At 39.4% G+C, this 21,372-nt stretch overlaps 1 protein-coding gene across 4 annotated transcripts in view; it reads right to left on the bottom strand.

The window, feature by feature from the left end:
* Positions 1-296: 296 nt before the first annotated feature.
* Positions 297-21,372, bottom strand: part of SLC12A1 (solute carrier family 12 member 1) — an 88,750-nt gene continuing 67,674 nt past the window's right edge. For all 4 annotated transcript variants that reach the window (XM_059181472.1, XM_059181473.1, XM_059181475.1 and 1 more), the window contains 7 exons: positions 19,256-19,399; positions 16,143-16,274; positions 15,793-15,904; positions 13,896-13,982; positions 4,548-4,683; positions 2,579-2,646; positions 297-1,591 (listed from right to left, as the gene is read on the bottom strand). In XM_059181472.1, the coding sequence (XP_059037455.1) occupies positions 1,456-1,591; positions 2,579-2,646; positions 4,548-4,683; positions 13,896-13,982; positions 15,793-15,904; positions 16,143-16,274; positions 19,256-19,399 (815 nt within the window). In that variant the 3' untranslated portion in view covers positions 297-1,455. The remainder of the gene's footprint in view (positions 1,592-2,578; positions 2,647-4,547; positions 4,684-13,895; positions 13,983-15,792; positions 15,905-16,142; positions 16,275-19,255; positions 19,400-21,372) is intronic.

The raw sequence follows: 21,372 nt of genomic DNA, 5'->3' as shown, positions 1-21,372 counted from the left end.
TTGGATTTCAGGCATATAGGACTCAAGAGAGATGGTTTAAATCTGGGGCTCAGTGACACACATGGCCCCGGACTGGGGAAGTGGCCAGCCTGCTGCTTAAGTTTTACTGTTTCCCCTTTCCTTCCCGGTCATCCTGAGAGGAATGTGGGCTTGGAATTCTGAATCCTGACTGCCAGTTTTAGACAAGCATCAGATGAGGCAACCGATTGAATTTCTAATGCTCACATCTGCTTACCATTGCACGGTGTTCTTAGCAACTTAAAAGTAAAAATGTGACCTGGGCCAAAGCAGACAAATTTCAGGTTCATTGTTTCCTTTTATTTTAACAGAATAAACAGTCAAAACATGTTAAGAAAAAAAAAAATCAACTCATCCATCATAAAAAGAAATTTGTTGGTTTTTCAATGTGATTAGATATTACAGGAATATTAATAAACATGAAAAAATCAACACTTGTACATTATACACAACACACAATTTTGTAATTTTGTCAGGTTCTCCACTTCACCTTTTAATTATTCCTTACAATCCATACAATCAGTATATAGACTAAGTAAGTATATGATTCAGGATATATTTCTTTATCATGGTTTGAAAGTTGGTGGTGTTTGGTTTTCAATTAGAAATCTACAAAGATCTCATCTGTGTTAACCACTTCATTAGAAACAAATATGCAAAGTCATCCTACGATGGAGATTCCAAAATGTTTAGCAGGCAAAACAAATTTTATATATTAAAAATGGAATCTAGTTCATCTAATTGGAACATTGTCGCCTTCTAATCCAGCTGACATACTCTTCTGTCAGCAGCAAATTGAGGCCATAGGTTATCAATGATCGCTCAGATCTCTCTAAGTATACACGCTGTGTTACATTAAATAACCTTATTTAGGTAACTGCTTTAAACATTTTGTAGACTCAAGGACTTCTTAAAGTTTTCAGTTATTGATTTTCAAATCTTCTTTGTAGGTATAAGCCTCTCAGAAGGCCAAGCATAATCGTGGTTCCTGCCCAGCTGGTCTTTGCCTTTGATAACCACCTACGGTTACTGGACTAGCCTGTCAATAAGCATTTAATGAGGACCTGCTGTGGGGCTGAGGCCTCTACTGGGGCCTAGCAGCAAACACGAGATTAGGTTTGCCTGGAGAAGTTTACAATGAAGTTTGTGATTTTTAGGAGCACAAGCCAGCATGGTTTCCTTAATTTCCTTGTTTATCAACAACCGCAACAATAACGATGTTTTTCTAGGGGCGGCGCTATCCGAGGCTGATAGAAAAAAAACAGCCCCCAATATCTGATGGAAAAAAAAAAAAAATGCTGACACGGTTTATATGGAATCCTGTGCGATTGTCTCAGGTTTGTATATCCACAGATCAGATTTACAACATAAAGCATGAGAATGCGTTTCTGACTTATTCATACATGAAGTTAAGATGTGTTCAAATCTTTTCATGGATTAAGAGTAAAATGTCAGTACATTTTTGTGGTTTCCTCTAACTAGTAAAACAGGAGGGAGGTTCTTGGTGAGGATTTCCAACCAAACCATGTACAACCAATCGGATATAGATCCTTTTCTTGCCACTGGCAGGCTCCTGACAGTATAGAAGAAAAATTTTAAAAGCGACAATTATTACAGGCAGTAACATCACTAATCATCTGAGCTACTTAATAACCAGTGACCTGAAACTTCTGTAATCCTCCCCCCCCCAACATGAAAGCACTGAAATTATTCTGAATATAGATATCAAACTGATGTATTTCTCAGATAAGACAAATTATCTGTAAACCAGAAAAACAGGCTTAGGCATTGTAGAGCAGCAACAAAACAGAACTATCAATTCTCACTCCTCGTGAAACAAAATTTGATCAACCAGTATCTCTTTTTTTTTTTTTTTTTCCTGATGGAAATGATTCTCCCAATAGCTTAAAGCTCTCATATCTGGCAGAAACCTCAGAAAACAGCTAGGTGAAACCTTGTACCCAGTTCTGGAGACTGTTTGAGGCCTCAGGTGGGTAGTCCCCCAGTGCAGACCTTGAAGACATAGGACTCTTCATACACAGGCCTCAGGTCATGAGGTATAAATGTGAAAGAGGGGTTTTTCATGTTCAGCTATCAAACCTTAAGGAAACATTCCTATTTCCAGCAGTACACCTCGAACATTTGTGGGGTGAAGAGCAAGAGTATAAAGGGAAGAATCTTCTTCCTTTTTTCCTTACCTTGTCCTCTTTCAACACAGAGAGGAGCCTCCCGCTCATGCTGTGGAATCTACCACAGGAGGACGCGGGGAAGGAGCCCGTGAGCCTCAGTGACTGACGAGAGGCTTGTAGGGCGGGGATTCCAGGGGCGGGTTCCCGGGGCACGGTCGGAAGGGGGAGCCAAGGTTCTGCGGGCGGGGCCTCCAGACCGAAAGTCTAAGGGGCAGGGTCCTGAGGTGCCATTTATTTTCCTTCACTAAAATTCCACATGTTCCATTAAAAAAAAGCTTTCCACCTGAATCATCATGACTTTTTAAGTCAATTAACCCATTTACCTACGATTCCCCCTTGGAACATTCTTCAGTGTCTGCCGTGGTACTTACAGGACAATGAGATTAGCGGCTCTCGAGTGCTCCTGTAACAGTTCGTTCAGTCGAACTTGGCGGTAGCTCTGTGGACAACATTCAGATTTTGTTGAGAGCAGTTCTACCCAGAATTACGGAGGAGAATCTATCTCTTTGCCCCAAATTATGGAGAAGTAGAAAAACCTCACTTGAAAAAAAATTAGTTATTTCCTTCAGGTTTGGAAACTAATTTTTTTTTAAAGATTTTATTAATTTATTTGACAGAGAGAGACACAGTGAGAGAGGGAACACAAGCAGGAGAAGTGGGGGAGGGAGAAGCAGGCTTCCTGCGGAGCAGCAACCCTGCTGTGGGGCTGGAGCCCAGAACCCTGAGATCATAACCTGAGCCGAAGGTAGACGCTCAACCGACTGAGCCACCCAGGCACCCCTGGAAACTCATTTTTTAAAAGCTCATGAGAAATTCTAGAATTATAAAGAATAAGACCAGGTGGTTGTTGTACTAGAGTGGCTTATTAAATTCTAAGGGAGGAAAAAAAGCGAGCAGAAAACATGGATAATAGTAAAGAGAAGGTGAGAATGGTCCAATCTGGATCAGGTTTGAGGGGGAAGAACTAACAATCTTGATACCAGTTTGATATCCTAAAAACATAAATTATATCCTAGTCTACATTGTTTAGGCTCTTTGAATATTTTATCAGCACAGGGGACTGGTTTCAACTAAAAGGCAGCCAAGACTCACTTGGAAAAAATAACAGTATTGATGATTTTTACAGTGGTGAGAATACTTATTACTGTATTTCAATGGTTCAGAAACCAAGGCTTAGATGTATGATTTGCTCAATTACGTGAAAAATCTTTGTTACAAGTGGGCAGTTTATTAAAAAGAGAGGGAGAGAGAGGCAAACCAAAAAGCGACTTCTAACTACAGAAAATAAACTGAGGGTTGCTGGAGGAAGGTGGGCAGGGGATGGGCAAAGTATGTGATGGGCTCTAAGGAGGGCACTTGTTGCCAGGAGCCCTCCGTGTTGTATGGAAGTGATGAATCACTAAATTCTACACCTGAAACTGATATTATACTATATGTAAACTAACTGGAATTTAAATTAAAATGTGAAATTAGGGGCTCCTAGGTGGCTCTGTTGATTAAGCGACTCTTGGTTTCATCTCAAGTCATGATCTCAGGGTCCTGAGATAGAGTTCCACATCTGGCTCTGGGCTGGGCATGCAGCCTGATTAGATTCACTTGCTCCTTCTCTCTCTGCCCCTTTGCCAGCTCTCTCTCCCTCCCTCTCGTAAAAATAAAAAAAAAATTTAAATTTAAATTTAAAAAATCTTCCCAACCCCCATAATAAATAAACAAGCAAGCAAACAAAGAACTGAGAAGTTTATTATGCACAGTTTATAAATCTTAGCTCAGTAATTTCTCCACTAAATTTGAAAGGCTTTAGTATCACTTGTTCTAAATTGTTTCAAGTTCAGCCCCTAATGTAGTTTATTTATTATATCCCTCCTACAACATGTGCCTCATCCAACTTTCATAATCATTGTTCCAATTAAGTATTTTCTCAGATTGCTTTGTTAGTTTTTGTAACCTCATCATTTTAAAATTCTTTGTCACTGTGTTAAATTGTGATTCAATTACCTTTATCTACTTTGCACACATATTGACTTGACTTGAATTATTTTAGACCCATGGATCTCTCTCCTGTTCTATAAAATTAAATTTGAAAGGAGACTTCACTATATATCAATAATCTGTTTTTTTAAAAAATCTTTTAAAAAAAGAATTGATTTTATATTAAATAAAAGCCATTTTCTAAATCCTCATATGCAGTAATGTGATTGAAAGCACTTGAAAATGCAGAAACCCTAGATCTTGAATAATGAAATTCTATAACAGATGTGTTACTTGTTGATTTTTGAATCAATCACTGTTTTCTTTTTCAGCTAGTTAGACAGTAAAGTAAAAGTTAAGACAAGTCCTCACCTTTTCCTTGACTGCTTCCAGTTCTGCATCTGTAATTTTCCATGGGCTTTCTCTCTTTAATTTTTCAGCAGTTGTTAAATCTTTGCAGCTTTCATGGAGACGATATGGTTCAATCATCTCTTCAAAGACTTTCCAGCTGAAATTGGAATTATAAAGGAGGGCTCACAGTGGGAAACTAACTCATTATTTCACAGATACTCTAGGTAGGACCGGGCTCTGCTGGCTGCAGAATCAGAGATGAATGTCATGGAAATCTTTAAGAATTATCTTTGCAGGGGACTTACTGTGAGTAAAGCCATGGATATAATACAGCCTCCCTACCCAAGGAAAGGTCTTAACATGTTAAAGCCTTGTTAGCCTACTGTGTATTAGATTCTCAATCTAAACAGACCAACACACAGATAGTAATTATTCTGCAAATACATTTTCTACCTGGTATAGCCCAAGACACCACTGTCATGTAGACACTTTAGCCCATAAGTAAGTTTCCATCTCCTTAAATTGAGTTTCCATTTGCTTATTGTACAGACTGTCTAGGAGGCGTTCATGAATTAATGTTGGAGATGAACTAGGTTGCTTGGGATGGGAGTTGGCTAGGCCTGCCCTCTCCTTTAGTCCATGTAACCTTCCGCTTGCTGGCAGTGGGTGGTCAGTGGGGCAGCTAGAAGAATAGCAAATTCAATGGTTAGAGAGCAATTTGAATGTTTGCTGCAAATAATGTAGCCTTTGTCCTTCTGATGACTACTGTTGCTGTCTGAGATTTTTAAGTAACTATTTTTCAGGTGCATGTTAGAGGAAAGAACAAAAATCAATAATATTTTAATGTCTACAGATCTGAAGCCATTTTAGAGCAATTAAGAAGAAAGTCATTGAGCAGAAAACTAGCAGCAGTATCACACAGATGTGGAACGTTTTTAAAAGTGCTAGACAAATCTCATTCTTGTCTTTCATAAGAACCTCAAAGATTTTTTTAAAAACAGTAGTACAGAACAAAGCTTACAGTTTATGAGAATAATTGTCTTCAGTGTGCTACTAGAAGATGAGGTCAAATATAAACGACACCTTTGGTTTTATATAATGTGGCTTACTTACAACTTAGTAACTTTGGGATGAAAAGTAACTAGAATCAATGTGCTATTAGGTTAAGGAGTTAAAATATGATGGCATGAGTTCAATGATCTCATCGCTTGCCCTGATTTAGGATTTGCAGATCTAAGTGCAGAGGTGATAAAGGAGAACCTACTAGTGCCTTCGTTAAGTAATTGAAGAAATGCTTAATGTGGTAGATTTCTGATGCTGATTTGTTTCGAATGGTGAACAGCAATAGGGAGCCACTGATATGCCCTATTATTCTTTCGACTACATAATACTTTTATTTGCTATTCCTTCCAAAGGTGCCATGCCTTCAGAGACCTGTCACAGTAATCTGTGCAATGGAAAGTTGCCAGCCTAGGACAGAAGAGCCTTGGCTCTTGCACTGGCTCTTCCATTGTCCTCCTGGCCCTGGATAACTTTGCCAATGAAAGGAGGTAATGGTGGCTGCTCAGGGCTGGCCTGAAGATTGGTGTAATGGTTAGATGATGATTTGGGTGACTGTGCTCTGGAAAGTGTATAGTGCCCTGCAAAACCAAGGCATTCATTTTAACAAACAGCCACGGGACTGAGTTTAGCAGTTGAGAGGCTCTCTGTTTAAGCTCTACATACACTTATTTTGATCAGGATAAAAGTTTTTGCATCTCAGCCCAGGTGCTTATTAGAAAGACCAGTTCAAAAGTAGTTTCCTAAGAAATGGAAGTGGAGTGGAGGTGGCTTGTTGTCTCCCCAGCAACCACTGTAGTCTGGGTGGGAGTGACTCCATCGCCAGCATCAGCTAATCACACAATTCTATTCTGTCTGCCAGAGTGTTTGGCCAGGATAGCCACATAGCCCAGGCGAGCTTCACCAAGAGGCACCTAGCATTCCACTGACCAAGTAAGTGGCTCAGTGGCTTAGGTTGGTACAACTTTTATGGAGCCCGTGCCTTGAGTTCAATGACTAGAGAAGAAGCAAACTTACTCTCCCACTGAACATAAATGAGTGAGTATGTAGCCCTGGTTGCTGTCATCTTATTTTTTTTTTTTTAAAGATTTTACTTATTTATTTGACAGAGAGAGATCACAAGTAGGCAGAGAGGCAGGCAGAGAGAGAGAGAGAGAGAGAGAGAGGAGGAAGCAGGCTCCCTGCCGAGCAGAGAGCCCGATGCGGGACTCGATCCCAGGACCCTGAGATCATGACCTGAGGCGAAGGCAGCGGCTTAACCCACTGAGCCACCCAGGCGCCCAACTGTCATCTTATTTTTATGAGCTAAATCAATTTTGATGATTTCATAATGGACCAAGGCAGAGTACAGATAATGGAAAAGAATTAGTCCTTGATTATATATAAAATTAACCTTCTAGATCAAGCTTTGCCTGAAAGCCAAAACATAATTGGATTTTTCAGTTATGCTTGCCAATAATTTTATTACTTAAGTCATTATAAGTTTTCTTTTCTTTGCATTGAAGCACGATAAGTGACATAATAGGTTATAACGGGAATGTATTTGCCCATTCATATTCTCTCAACTCTTACTGTTTCTTGTCTACATTAATCTTTGACTTCATCCTAAGGTTCATCCCTGAACTGGCCATTTTCCATTCTCCTAGCTAGGTGACGCAAAGGTGGCTCAAGACTTCTATCCTGATTCTCAGTATATCTAATTTTTCATATAAATATTTTTTAATTGACTCTAGAATAGGCCAAGTAATTGAGTCTAGAATAGGCAACAGACTCTAGAAGAGGCCAAATAAGTTACACTATTGAATATAAATGACAATTAATTCAATTTAAAAATTAACTTACACCTGCCCTGCCTTCCCCATCCTTGTTCTTTTTTTTTTTTTAATTTTTTATTTTTTATAAACATATATTTTTATCCCCAGGGGTACAGGTCTGTGAATCACCAGGTTTACACACTTCACAGCACTCACCAAAGCACATCCCATCCTTGTTCTTCATGATAACAAAGTTTAAAAAAATTTTAATTGTTAAAAAAAAAACTCTTTAAGTTCATATAAGATTTCCTTTCTCAAGTTAATATAGTAGTTGTTTTGTGGCCATTCTAATATCTTTTTTTTTTTTTAAGATTTTATTTATTTGAGAGAGCATGTGTGTAGTGAGAGGGGGAGAGGGGGAAGGAGAAGCACAGGCAGACTCTGCGCTGAGCACAGAGCCCCACACAGGGCTGGATCTCATGACTGTGAGTTTATGCCCTGAGCAGAAACCAGGAGTTGGCTGCTTAATGGATGGGATCACCCAGGTGTCCCACCACTCTAGTATCTTTAAATTATCCGGTTAATTGCTTCTACTTTCTCTTTAACTTCTGTATAAGGATTGTTGTCTTTTTGGCCTATGACTTTTTATTCAGTATATTCTATAAAAAATGAAATTTAGCCACAAGAGATTTTCAGTTTCTCCAGGCTCAATCATTTTCTCATTAACTTTGCTTTTGTACTCCCTTTCACCCTTGCCCAGCCATCTTTATGAAGTTTCTATGGTAAATATCTCCATCCACACTTACTGATGTTTTATCGGTCGTTGAAAGATTTATTAGAGACAATTTAAGTATGTTTAACATTAGCCTCCAACATGGAAATAATTGACAAACTATTTTTGACATTGTGTGCACCTGATGACCGAGGAAAAACAGTGATGGGGAGATAATTGTTAATGGTAGGTACTGGCTGTCTGGCCAAGGAGAGCTGAAATTGAATTGGTGCTGTGAGCACTGGGCCCTGGGACAGGGCTTGCATCAGCCTGGAGGAAGAGTCTTCTTTCTCTAATTGAACTCAGAGGAATTGCCTTTTAAAAATTATCACAAAGTCCTCAACAAAGTAGGCTTAAAGGGGACATACCTCAACATAATAAAAGCCTTATATGAAAAACCCACATCTCACCATACTCAATTGTGAATTACTGATAGCTTTCCTCCTAAGATCAGGAACAGCACAAGGATGTCCACTCTCACCAATTTTATTCAACATAGTACCAGAAGTGCTAGCCACAGCAATCAGAGAAGCAAAAGAAACAAAAGACATTCAAATTGGTAAGGAAGAAGTAAATTTTGACTACTTGCAGCTGACATGATACTACATATCAAAACCCTAAAAATCCTACCCCAAACTACTAGAACTGATAAATGAATTTAGTAAGGTCACAGGATACAAAATCAATGTACAGAAATCCATTGTAATTCTATACACTAATTGGGAAGCTAAGGAAATAGAAACTACGAAGGCAATTCCTTTCACAATTGCACCCAAAATAATAAAATATCTGGGGATAAACTAATCAAGGAGGTGAAACACCTGCACTGAAAAGTATAAAACATTATAAAGAAATTGAAGATGACAGAAACAAATGGAAAGATATTTCATGCTCAAAAATTGGAAGAAAAAATATTGTTGAGTGTCTATACTACTTAGAGCAATCTACAGATCTAATGCAATCCCTATGAAAATACCAACCACATTTTTCATAGTACTAGAACAAAGAATCCTAAAATTTGTATAGAACCATGGAAGACCCCAAATAGCCAAAATAATCTTGAAAAAGGAAAACAAAGCTAGAGATACCATAAGTCTGTATTGCTACAAATCTGTAGCAATCAAAACAGTATAGTACTAGCACAAAAATAGATGCATAGATCAATGGAACAGGACAGAAAGTCCAGAAACAAACCCCTGATTATATGGTCAATTAATTTTCAAAAGGAGACAAGAATATGCAATGGGGAAAAGAGGGTCTCTTCCACAAATGGTGTTGGGGAAACTGGGCAGCCACATGTAGAAGAATAAAGTGGGATCACTATCCTACATCATACACAAAAATAAACTCAAAATGGATTAAAGATGTAAATGTGAGATCTGAAACCATAAAAATCCTAGAAGAGAGCATAGACAGTAATTTCTCTGACATCAGCCACAACATTTTTCTATATCTCTTAAGGTAGGGAACATAAAAGCAAAAATAAACTATTGTAGTATATCAAAATGAAAAGTTTGTGCACGGGCGCCTGGGTGGCTCAGTGGGTTAAGCCACTGCCTTCGGCTCAGGTCATGATCTCGGGGTCCTGGGATCGAGTCCCGCATCGGGCTCTCTGCTCAGCAGGGAGCCTGCTTCCTCCTCTCTCTCTCTCTGTCTGCCTCTCTGCCTACTTGTGATCTCTGTCTGTCAAATAAATAATAAAAATCTTAAAAAAAAAAAAAAGAAAAGAAAAGTTTGTGCACAGTGAAGGAAACAATAAACAAAACTAGCAGGCAACCTACTGAAGAGAAGAAGATATTTGCATATGACATATCTGATAAAGAGTTAGGATTGAAAAAAATATAAAGAACTTATATAACACAACCCAAAAAGCAAATTATCCAATTTACAGATGGGCAGAAGACATGAACATTTTTTCAAAGAAGACATAGAGATGGACACATGAAAAGATCCTCCACATCATTCATCATCAGGCAAACATAAATCAAAACTACAATGAGATATGACATCACACCTGTCGGAATGGCTAAAATCAAAAACACAAGAAACAGAGTGTGATGAAAATGTGGAGGAAAAGGAATCATTGTGAACTGTTGGTGGGAATGCAAACTGGTGCTGCTACTCTGGAAAATAGTATGGGGGTTCCTCAAAAAATTTAAGACTACCCTATGATCTAGTAATTTCACTACTGCGTATTTACCCAAAAGAATACAAACACACTAACTTGAAAGGGTATATGCATCCTTATGTTTATTGCAGCATTATTTACAATGGCCAACTTATGCAAATAGCCCAAGGGTCCTTTGGCTAATGAATATAAATATATATATATATATATATATATATATATATGCCACATCTTCTTTATCCATATATATATACACACATAATATATTATTCAGATATGTAATATATTATACATATATACAATATATGACTCAGCCATAAAAAAGAATGAAATCTCGTCATTTGCTGCAACATGGATGGTGCTAGAGAGTGTAATGCTATGTGAAGTAAGCCAGTCAGAGAAAGACAAATAGCATATGATGTCACGCCTATGTGGAATTTAAGAAACAAAACAATGGACAAAGGAAAATGAGAGAAAGAGAAATAAACTGAGAAACAGATTCTCAACTAGAGAGAACAACCTGATGGTTACCAGAGGAGAGGTGTGTGGGTGGATGGGTGAAATGCCTGAAGGGAATTAAGAGTACACTTGTGACCAGCGCCAAGTCACGTGTAGAATTGTTAAAGCACTATATTGTACACCTGAAACGAATATAACTTGGTTAAATATATGGGAATTAAAATAAAAAACTCAATAAAAAATTATCACAAAGCTACCAGATGTGCTATCAGTGGCCATCTGTGAGACTTACTGAGTGATCACTCCCTGTTTTAAAATAGGGTCGCCTTTATATATTTGAACATTGTTGCTGACACCAGACACGTGACTGTTTTACAAAGCAATACGGTGTCAGTTACCGTGGAGAGCTGAAGGGAGGGGAAGGGCCCTTCCAGCACCTCTCTTCTTGGTGGGATTTCGTCCTCATACCAGGGTACATTAGCTGCAAAGATTCTTCTATTCCAGGAAAAATGGACCTTGTTTTTTTGCATCTTCCTCAAGACCTTGAACCATCAGAGAAAAAGATCTCCCAAACTGTGAAATCTAATTCATTTTTTTCCTAAGAAAGGGAACTAGATCTCTTCATTGCAGGATGATGAGGACATGGAAGAAACAGCACATTAAAATGGTGTCTAACTGCAAATTTAGATACCAGGACAAAAGCAAAAATGTCTGGTCCTTCGTTTTTTACTCATCTCCATAATGTTGGCTCCCTAAGGAGAGAAAAACATGGCACAAAGTTCAGGATTAGCAAAAGAAATTGTGTCTAGCCTCTGATGGGTCCCCAGACAATGGAAAGGCGCTAATGGAAGAAGTACATGGACGTCCTTGGTGATAGGACAGGTAAGTAGGGGGGAACCGTGGCAGCTGGGCAGAGACTAGCATGAAAGAAAGGGAAAGAAACTTGTGTTTCTTACAGAAAACCAGACTGATCTGTAAAGAGGCAAAGATATAGGAACAAACGAATCAGCAAGCACAGACAGCCCTTAACTGTTATTAAGAAAACAGCAGCAAGAAGGATTTGGATACAAAAAGTAGATGACGAATTTGCGCCGAGCACTGAGCCAGGGTTAATAGGAAATCTGAAGTCAGTAGGGGACACCATGACTACCCTCCGAACAACAGAAAGTGGCCCTATGATAGCAGAGCCCTGGTGGGCTCCGGCCTGTTGCAACACGGCACACACTAGGAAATCATTGTGCCTGCTGTGTTATGGAATAGAATGCATTTCCACCAATTAGAGACATAAAAGGAGCCTGTTTGATCACATCACTGTAAATGCCAAAGAGGCGATGACTTAGGAATAAAAATCCTTCAAATGAAATGTGGAAGACCACCAGAGATTACTACATGACAACCCAGTTCATAGCAGAATGTTCATTCCACTTACCAAGGAGTATTATAAACTCATCTCAATTTTTCTCAAGTATTTAAAACTGTAGAAATATAGGAATAGAAAGCATTAGTGGAATATACAGCGTGAAGAAATATTGCCTAGTGATAACCCAGGTGAGCTCTGTTGATTGTAGCTTTCTTATCACAATTAAGATGTTTTGTAAAAGCCATTTTGATGGACCCATGGCCTTGGAGGAATCATGAGTAGCCTCAAATGATATGAAGTTCCAGGTTGTGAATGGTCAACAAGACTGTATCTTATTTTTTTTATAAAGATTTTTATTTATTTATTTGACAGACAGAGATCACAACTAGGCAGAGAGGCAGGCAGAGAGGGAGAGAGAGGAGGAAGCAGGCTCCCCATGGAGCAGAGAGCTCGATGTGGGGCTTCATCCCAGGACCCTGAGATCATGTCCCGAGCCGAAGGCAGAGGCTTTAACCCACTGAGCCACCCAGGCGCGCCAAGACTGTATCTTAGTATGGGTGATTTTGTTAGGTATTAAGCTCATATAGGATAACAATGAATGAAAAGAAGGGAAGAACAAGATTTGAGTGTGGAATTGCAGGCCATCAGGAGCTGCAGGAGGAAGGAGAAATGACAGTCAACAGAAGTGAGAACAGGTCCAACAGGCCAGTGAGAACCGGAGCTACACTGAGATCCTCGTGTCCCTTTGTATCCTCAATCTGGAAGGCCCACTTCACACCAAATCACATGTATTAAATCCTTTCCAGGTGCAACAGTAACTATGATTTTGGACTGTAAACAACAAAAAAATATTATAATTGGTAAGTTATCACTCTAAGCAGTTTATATAGTAGTGGCTCTAATTTCCAGTCCATCTTCTTGCACCTCTGGGACTTCCTGGGAGGATCTAATCTACAAGCCGTTTTCCAGTATCATGGACTTGACAAATCAAATGACTAACGGGGGTTAAAATGATACCATGATTTGAAGACACTTAAGCAATTATTTAAATTTCAGCATTTTAAAATTTTGGAGCCAATACATCTCCTTGGTAGGCTTCAGATAGTTTTAGAGGACCCCCAAAATTCCACGGCTCTAGGTGTTGGGTCCTTTGTGCCTAAAAGTGAAAATGGCCATGGAGGGTCGGCTCTGTCATTGTGCCAGGAAGACTCAAGCAGTTTTGTTTCTAGCTTCTGTATCAGAGCTCCCCATCCAGGATGCATCACCAGTTATTTAAAAAAAAAAATTTTTTTTAAGATTTATTTGTTTATTTTAGAGGGAAGGGAAGGGCTGAGAGAGAGAGAGAGAGAGAAAGAGAAAGAATCTCAAGCAGACTCCCCACTGAGCATGAAGCCCAATGCAGGGCTCAATTTCATGTCCTTGAGATCATGACCTGAGCTGAAATCAAGAGTGGACACAGCTGTGCCACCCAGCTGCCCCATGAGTAACTTTAAAGAATGAAAACCTGCCCTGACTGCCCAGTCCAGACTAGTCTGAGCTTGTGCCTCCTGCTACTCTTGCCACCAGAGAAACCACGAACATGAAGGGCAATCCTAAAATGCTAACTCACCTGTGTGTCAACAATTCTCCGCCTCAAGCTCGACTTTACCGCAAAATCATTTCCTTCCTTTATGATATATTTGATCACTCTGCGTGGTTATTCCAAGTCCCTTTTTATTATATCTTATTAGGAGTTCACTACAGTCGATAGATAACATTTTTACTCTTTAATAGTCAGCACAAAGGAAAATGAGAGAGTACTGGAAGCAAACAATGGGTCTTGTTAAATGCGTCATACCTCTCTTTGTTTGGCTTAATGTTGATGTCACCAATGATATGGATATCTGCAAATTTGATCCTAAATTTGCTCAGAAGAGAAGCCATTCTGGAAATACAAGAGAGAAATACTTCATCATTGCATATGTAACTATTTTCAGGCAAAGAGTTGACGTCTTATTTCAGCTTCACAGTCAGACAAAGGCTGTGTTTAGTTTTGATTTCCATCACTGTATATTAAATGCAGACCAAGCATATTCCACTAAAGGTAAAGACAGACTCATGTAAATTCAGATCCTAGGAATAGCAAACCTAACTCTGCATTCACATTTCAGGTAAGATAATACAGAGCTGTACATGCTTCCTTACCATGTGGGAAAAAAGAGAACAAGTTTTAACATTGTTGACTATTATCTTGCTGATCATTTTTAGAGTTATTGACAATGTGCTGACAAACTAATAATTATGATATATCATTATATATTGGTGGTTCTTCCCCTGGCAACTGAAATTTTTAATACAATTGCAAAGGTACAGAAAAATTGCAAGGGTGGTGCAAAAAAATCCCCAAATCACCAGGTGTTTATTTGATTACCACCTTTTTCTCTTGCTAGACAGCCGCGTCTATCTATCTACATCTTCCTTCTTTCTTGCTTGCTTTCTACTCACCCATCCACCTGCCCAGCTAGAGCTATTGCCCCTTGACCTATAAATCCCTCAGTATTTCTTAAGAATAAGAACATTCTCTTATACAAACAAGGTATACTTTTTGAAATTAGCAAATTTAAAATTGATGCCATGCTGTTGTCTAATCCACCAACCATTTTTAAATTTCATCACTTGCCCCAGGAAGTTACTGGAGGTTTTAAGAAAATATAAATTATTATAGCCAACATGTTAGTTGCCATTATAATATGACTCTCTTTAAGGGGAATTAAATATATATATATATATATATATATATATATATGCTTACTATATATAATTTATGTTATATGTGGATATATAAAATATATTTTGTATATGTATATGCATATGTATATGTATATGTGTGTATGTATATAAAATCCTCTCAGCACAGGGGGAGAAACACAAAAAATGACTGAATAAAAGCCTGTCATTATTTTGTGATTTCTGGAAGGGCTCAGAACTTGGGCCTGCCATGAGGGATTCAGGGCTGCTGAAGGTCCCTCTCCAGATTTCCCCCAGAGATCTTTGGACGCACGGTGTTCCTAACATGCTTATTGCTCCCACAATGACTAAATCCTGCTCTCCATGACTAAATCAATGACAAAGATGCAAATTTGCACTCGGCAGACTGATTTTTTTTTTTTTTTTAATTACAAGACTTTTCAATAGTCATCCATTTAAACTGTTTTCAAGCTACAGATGAGAAACTGGGCACCCAGGTCTGGGTCCTGGTGACTGTTGCAAGGCCCCACAACTCATGGTGGGAAGGGCTGGGATGAGCACCAGGTTCAGTGTCTCGGTTCTATTTTTTAAGTGTGCGGTGCTGGAGCGGCCACCACAAACCAGCAGTTTCGACTGGCCCCAAAGAAAGTACTGGACGCAAATTTCTTTGGGCTTTTCCTTTCGTGGATACATTCGCTGGTCAACTCCAAGCAAACATTGTACAAGGTAATGACAGTCCCATTCAAGCCTTGAGATGAGGCCTCTGTGTGAAATTCCTTTTTGAAAAGCATTTGTGGCAGGGGATCAAGGGACATGAAGACAGCGATTACAAGAAGTATGCAGATGACTTAATGACCAGAAAACCAAGTAAACATGAGACCCATCATGGTGGTTTTGTCTTTAAATCTGCTATGTCTCAAAAAAAACACTTACAGTTCTTAGAATTAAAAGCATTAAAGTAACAGACCTCCAAAGGGCTCTAACGGCAGGAGTGATGAGTTACTTACGCAATTTTTTCTTCTTCGATGCGGTTGATCTTCCCTCCAACATAGATTCTTAATTTACAGTCTTTCCATTTTTTTCTGAGAGTCAAGATATAGGGGATAAGGAGTGTTAACCCTGAAAAAAGAATAAATTATGACAGAAAGAATGAATCTATCTTGCTGAAAGGAAATGAATAGCTTTACATCTTTATTCATTCCCACATTCATTGCTCCTAAATAATTTAAAATCTTGGGAAAACACTGAAATATCGTTCTCCAGCACATAGCGTTTTCATATACCTCCCCATGCAGTTTGTTAAATTGATCAACACGGTAATTCTGCTCCCTAGTGTATATTCTGGAATTGTTTTTACCTCCATCATCAAACAACCACCACACATCAATTGTGCCTTTTCCTTGCTTCTTTTTAAATTGGGTGCTGGCTTCTACCAGTTTCTGGTTGAACTCCCCCACGTGCATTGACTGGATGGTGTTCATGCTGCTGTCTGTAATGAAAGAAAAAGAAATAGACCTATTTGTCTTTTGAAGAAAGAAACAAAATAACTTGCCAATAAATCTATTCAGGAAAATAGAGGGAGGGTCATGAATTTGTAAGCTTTCTTATCCCTATGGGTAAACAGTGAGCTTGGAAAAGGCGAGATAAAGGTCAAGTCCCACAGTAATTTAGATCACCTTGAATAGTTCACAAGAATTTGGTATTGGTTTCATGATTACAGTTTTCGTTATAAAGCAGTAGATTATTTTCAGGTCTCTAGTAATGTGAGGGCAGAATTATTACTTAGGCAGGTAACAATGCTACATGATCTGATACAATAGCCAAATATCCCCATTTTTCAAAATTTCAGTTATAACTCTACTTAATCCTATTTTCAAATTTACTTGAAAGTAGAAAATGTGGTGATTGATCTTCTAGAGATAAGCAATAGAATCAGAAGTGTTTCTTCATTAGAGCATTTATTTGAGTGCAGTTGGTGTCAATTCCACGAATGTCTGGATAACAAAGGTGGCTAGGGACCAGATGTATCTTGACTCTATGACCCTTTGGTCCTAATGTCAGCCTGGCTTGCTTTTCTGTTTCGGAGAAAAACTTGTGAAGTGCAGGGAAAGCCACTGAGCTATTTGAATTTCTGTGAATGAGATGGAGAAGCCAGGAAATATGGAGAGACAAAATTCTTTCACTTGAGGTAGAGATAAGGGTGCACAGAAAGTATTTAATTTTTTTTTTTTTAATGCACTTTCCGTTCTATCAAGGATCCAGTGACAGTGTCCTTGGGAACTAGGCCAGTGTTTGAGGAGCACCCTGGCTCCTGTTTGCCAGCAGAGGTTTTCATTGCTCCACTCTAGATATTATTTCTCATTTCCACCTCTTTTAATGTTGTGACTTTTTTGCTCCATTTCAAAGAGTTGGTGTCAGCAAAGTGCTTAGAGTTGAGCTGACGGCTGCTTCAGAGCTTCCTCTCTGATCTGAGAGGTTCTGAAGATGCTTTGTTCTGTCCTTTGCCGTTTCCATGTTTAGGGCCTGTCAGTTCTGAAGCAATTATCTTACATGGCTTCTCTCTCCCTAGGACTACTGAGAGAGAAAGTAAATATCTTTACAAAATGGACCAAACTCGACCCCCACTTCCATGCAAATCAAAGCCCTCAGAGGACCCAGGCATTAGTGCCTGGAGGTAGGGTCTGTCCTGATCTAGAACTCCAAACAGTTGTCAACCAGTGAAAGCCCAGAGAGGTGAAGGGACCTCCTTGAGGGCTGCATTTGAAATTTGAGGTGTGGGAAATATAACGTAATATCTTTTTGCTTTTCTGAGCAGACATGTTGACCTTCAGAGGAATGCATTTCTGCCGAGAGATGTGTGACGCAGAAATAGGCTTCCAGGATAAATAAGAAGTCCCTTCTCATTAATAAGAACACGATGCTTCCCTCTCCCATCAGCCAAAGAACAGTGTTGGGCTATGACTTCTGAATTTGCCACTGCTTTTCCACACTGTAACTAACATTGAATAACTGAATGGTAGAACAGATACAATGAATAGTTAACATTTCTCATGAATAAACCAAATAACTGAAAAGGAAAGAAAACAGTTAGCATCCAGATGGTCTTAGTCTAATATTTACACCCAAAGGTCCTGATGTACCTCCAACTCGAGACTCAAACGCATCATTTTTTTGGACAATGTCTTCTTAAAGTGGACAATACTTAATAGGCTTTCCTACAGCCCGGTGAATATTACAGAAACCCAAGGATATTTCTATTATTTGAAGAAGGGCGATGTTTACATTTCATGTTATTCTATGTAAATATTGTATTACAGGTGAAACTGTCCTTGGGCTATAGCAGGAAAACAAGCAAACAGAACCAAACGTTTCCTGGGGTATTAGAGGGGCTTATTGAAGGATCTCATTGAAAGGGTGGGTCCTGTCAAACTAGACCAGAAGCCTGCTAAGTCTCCATTTGGATCTTGCTATTTGACCTGAAAACCCTCCCCAGAGAAATGGTGTTTTCTCGGACTCACACCAAGTGATTTCTGTTACATGTAGGATTATTTGTGGATGTTAACATTCTAATTTTCTACCAGCAGAGGTCGCCGTGGACCTCATTAAACGCAAGTGGGCAGTGTTTCTGCATTTTCAAAAAAGTCAGATGTTTGAATCACCTGTTTATACGTTTTATAAAAAGCTTTCATTCTTTAGTCTCCCATGTCTGGGGTGCATACTGGACATTCAGAGGTAAGTGTACCACTCAGCTGAAATCTACAGGTAATTAGGTTCCTAGTCCAAAAGTTCCAAGTCCAAAATTCTGGTTTGCGACAAAGATAGAAGCTTTTCAAAATGAGGGTTCTCATTTACTGTCCTAGTTAACTTTTAGTCTCTGAAATGTCTGCAAGGGGAATATAAGGGCGAGTGTGTGTGTGTGTGTGTGTGTATGTGTGTGTGTGTGTGTATGTGTGTGTGTGTATGTGTGTGTGTGTATGTGTGTGTGTGTATGTGTGTGTGTGTATGTGTGTGTGTGTGTATGTATGTGTGTGTGTATGTGTGTGTGTGTATGTGTGTGTGTGTATGTGTGTGTGTGTGTGTGTGTATGTGTGTGTGTGTGTATGTGTGTGTGTGTGTGTGTGTGTGTGTCTAGATAAATCCATTTGGGTATTGGTTCTTAAATTTCTATCCTCTTTCCATCCTAAGAAATGTCCATTTTATGGCACTCAAATCCACGTAGGCACCATGAGACTCCCAAACCAAATATTATTATTTTAAAATTAAGTTTTTACAATGAGATGGCACACAGGGCTTATTGTTACTGATAAATAACTTACATATTTCATCTGTACTAATATCTTGAAAAAAGTGTCTTTCAGTCCTTTGCTGACTAAATGCCCCCAACATCTTAGATGCTGACTTCTGACCCCCAACAATACTCAAGCAGTGGCTCATTTCTGGATATTTCTTGTGAATTTTAAAGGTACTTACCTTTCTTAGGAGCTGGCTTAGTAATGTTCAACTTGCTAGCTTTTTTAAACAAGCCTCGGATGCCTCCACTTCCTTCTTCACATTCGTTATCTTTGATAGTAGCTTCCAAAGCCAGCCTCTCCTGTTCCAATTTCTCTAATTCATCTAATGCAAAAAGACAAAAATCGTTTACTTAACTCAGAGTGATGAAGTTTCTAGGAGCAACTTATAAACTATTTTAATATAAAAAACGGTGTTCCATTTGCAACAATATGGCTGGAGCTAGAGGGTATTGTGCTAAGTGGAAAAAGTAGAATATTCCACTCTATGTGGAACTTTTAGAAAGAAAACAGACAAACCTATGGGGGGAGAGAGGGAAACAAACCATAAGAGGCTCTTTTTTAAAATTTTTTTAAAAAATATTTTATTTATTTATCAGATAGAGAGAGAGAGATCACAGAGATCACAGAGAGATCAGGCAGACAGAGAGGGGGAAGCAGGCTTCCCACTGAGCTAAAAGCCCAATGCGGGGCCCAATTCCAGGATCCTGAGATTATGACCCGAGCCGAAGACAGAGGCTCAACCCACTGAGCCACCCAGGTGCCCCAAGAGACTCTTTAAAAAAAAAATTTTTTTTATTTCTTTATTTCACAGAGTGAGAGAGAGCACAACAAGAGAGCAGCAGAGGGAAAGGGAGAAGCAGACTCCTCACCGTCCAGGGAACCCAAATGTGGGACTCGATCCCAGGACCCTGAGATCATGACCTGAGCTGAAGGCAACCGCTTAATGGACTGCGCCACCCAGGTGTCCCCATAAGAGATTCTTAATGATACAGAACAAACTGAGGGTTGCTGGAGAGGAGGAGGGTGGGGGATGGGCTGGGTGGGGGATGGGTATTAAGGAGGGCAGTTGTGATGAGCCCTGGGTGGTGTTTCTAGTTGATGAACCACCGAATTTTAAACCAATATTGCACTGTATGTTAACTTAGTGAAACTTAAATAAAAAGAAAACAAAAAATGAAAAACTGTGTCTATGCAATAAAATTATTATACATCATATGACTTTTTCCAAATGATTATTAAAAAGTAATATATATCGACAAGTTATATTCAGAAAGTAATAACTAGCTTGGGAAAGCAGCTCTATGTGTTGTCATAACACATGAAGTCACTAGGTTTTTCTTTGTGAAGATAAGGCAGTCTATTTAATAACCTCTTCATTCGCTTCCAGCAAAACCCAAAAAGCCAGATCCACTGTACATAAGATCTTGTACACAGTGCACCACTGATTTCCTGACCTAAACGACTGGGTAGGATATTTGACAAGTGGATGCCCAAATTACCAAAGTATACTGGGTGTGTACCAGGCACACAACGATGCCTCCTGAATTGCGGCATAAAACTAGACAGGAATTAAGGAATGGTAACCAAACTTTATATATAGCCTTGTATGGGCTCTAAATTGAAATTACAGTGAAAAATGCCCACTGAGAAATTTCTTTTAGAGAAGGAAGACACAGGAGGCAGGAAGAGGGCAGAGGGAGAGGGAGAGAACCTTAAGCACCTTCACACCCAGCACGGAGCCCTCAAGTCCCTGAGATCATGACCCGAGCTGACATCAAGAGTTAAACATTGACCGACTGAGTCACTCAGGCACCCCAACAATTCTTTCTGAGAAGCAACATACTTTCTGGAATGAGTGACTGAAGTGAAAGAAAGAAAAGCTGAGGTTTCTGCGTGCCTGTCAGAGTTCAATAGCTAAGAAACATCTCGTGACACTCAAGTCTGGAGCAAGAGTCAAGCCATGTCCTGGGTTGAGACCCACCTCCAAGCTTTGATGTTGCCCCTGGCTGCCTTTTATCTTTTTTGGATTCTGATCGTGAAGACAAATTCTTCGCTGCTATGTAATGCCTTGCATTCCTCTCTGATGTCCGCTTGTGGTGGGTCAGGGGAAACAGGGCTTCACAAGCAGTCAGGGGACAGGGCTAAAGAATGACAGGCATCCTTGCTTACACTGGCCAAGGTGGCCTCTTTTCAGATCCCCTCATCTTGCTTGCTTGCTGGGAACAGAGACTTAGAAAACGAGCAGTGTTCTGAGGAACAGAGTAGAAAACCTAGCCTCAGTGTTACAGAGCACTG

The sequence above is a fragment of the Mustela lutreola genome, chromosome 7, assembly GCF_030435805.1.
Source record: "Mustela lutreola isolate mMusLut2 chromosome 7, mMusLut2.pri, whole genome shotgun sequence".
Classification (NCBI taxonomy): Eukaryota; Metazoa; Chordata; class Mammalia; order Carnivora; family Mustelidae; genus Mustela; species Mustela lutreola.
The sequence above is the reverse complement of the archived record's forward strand: the minus strand, read 5'-3'. Positions and strand labels throughout refer to the sequence as shown.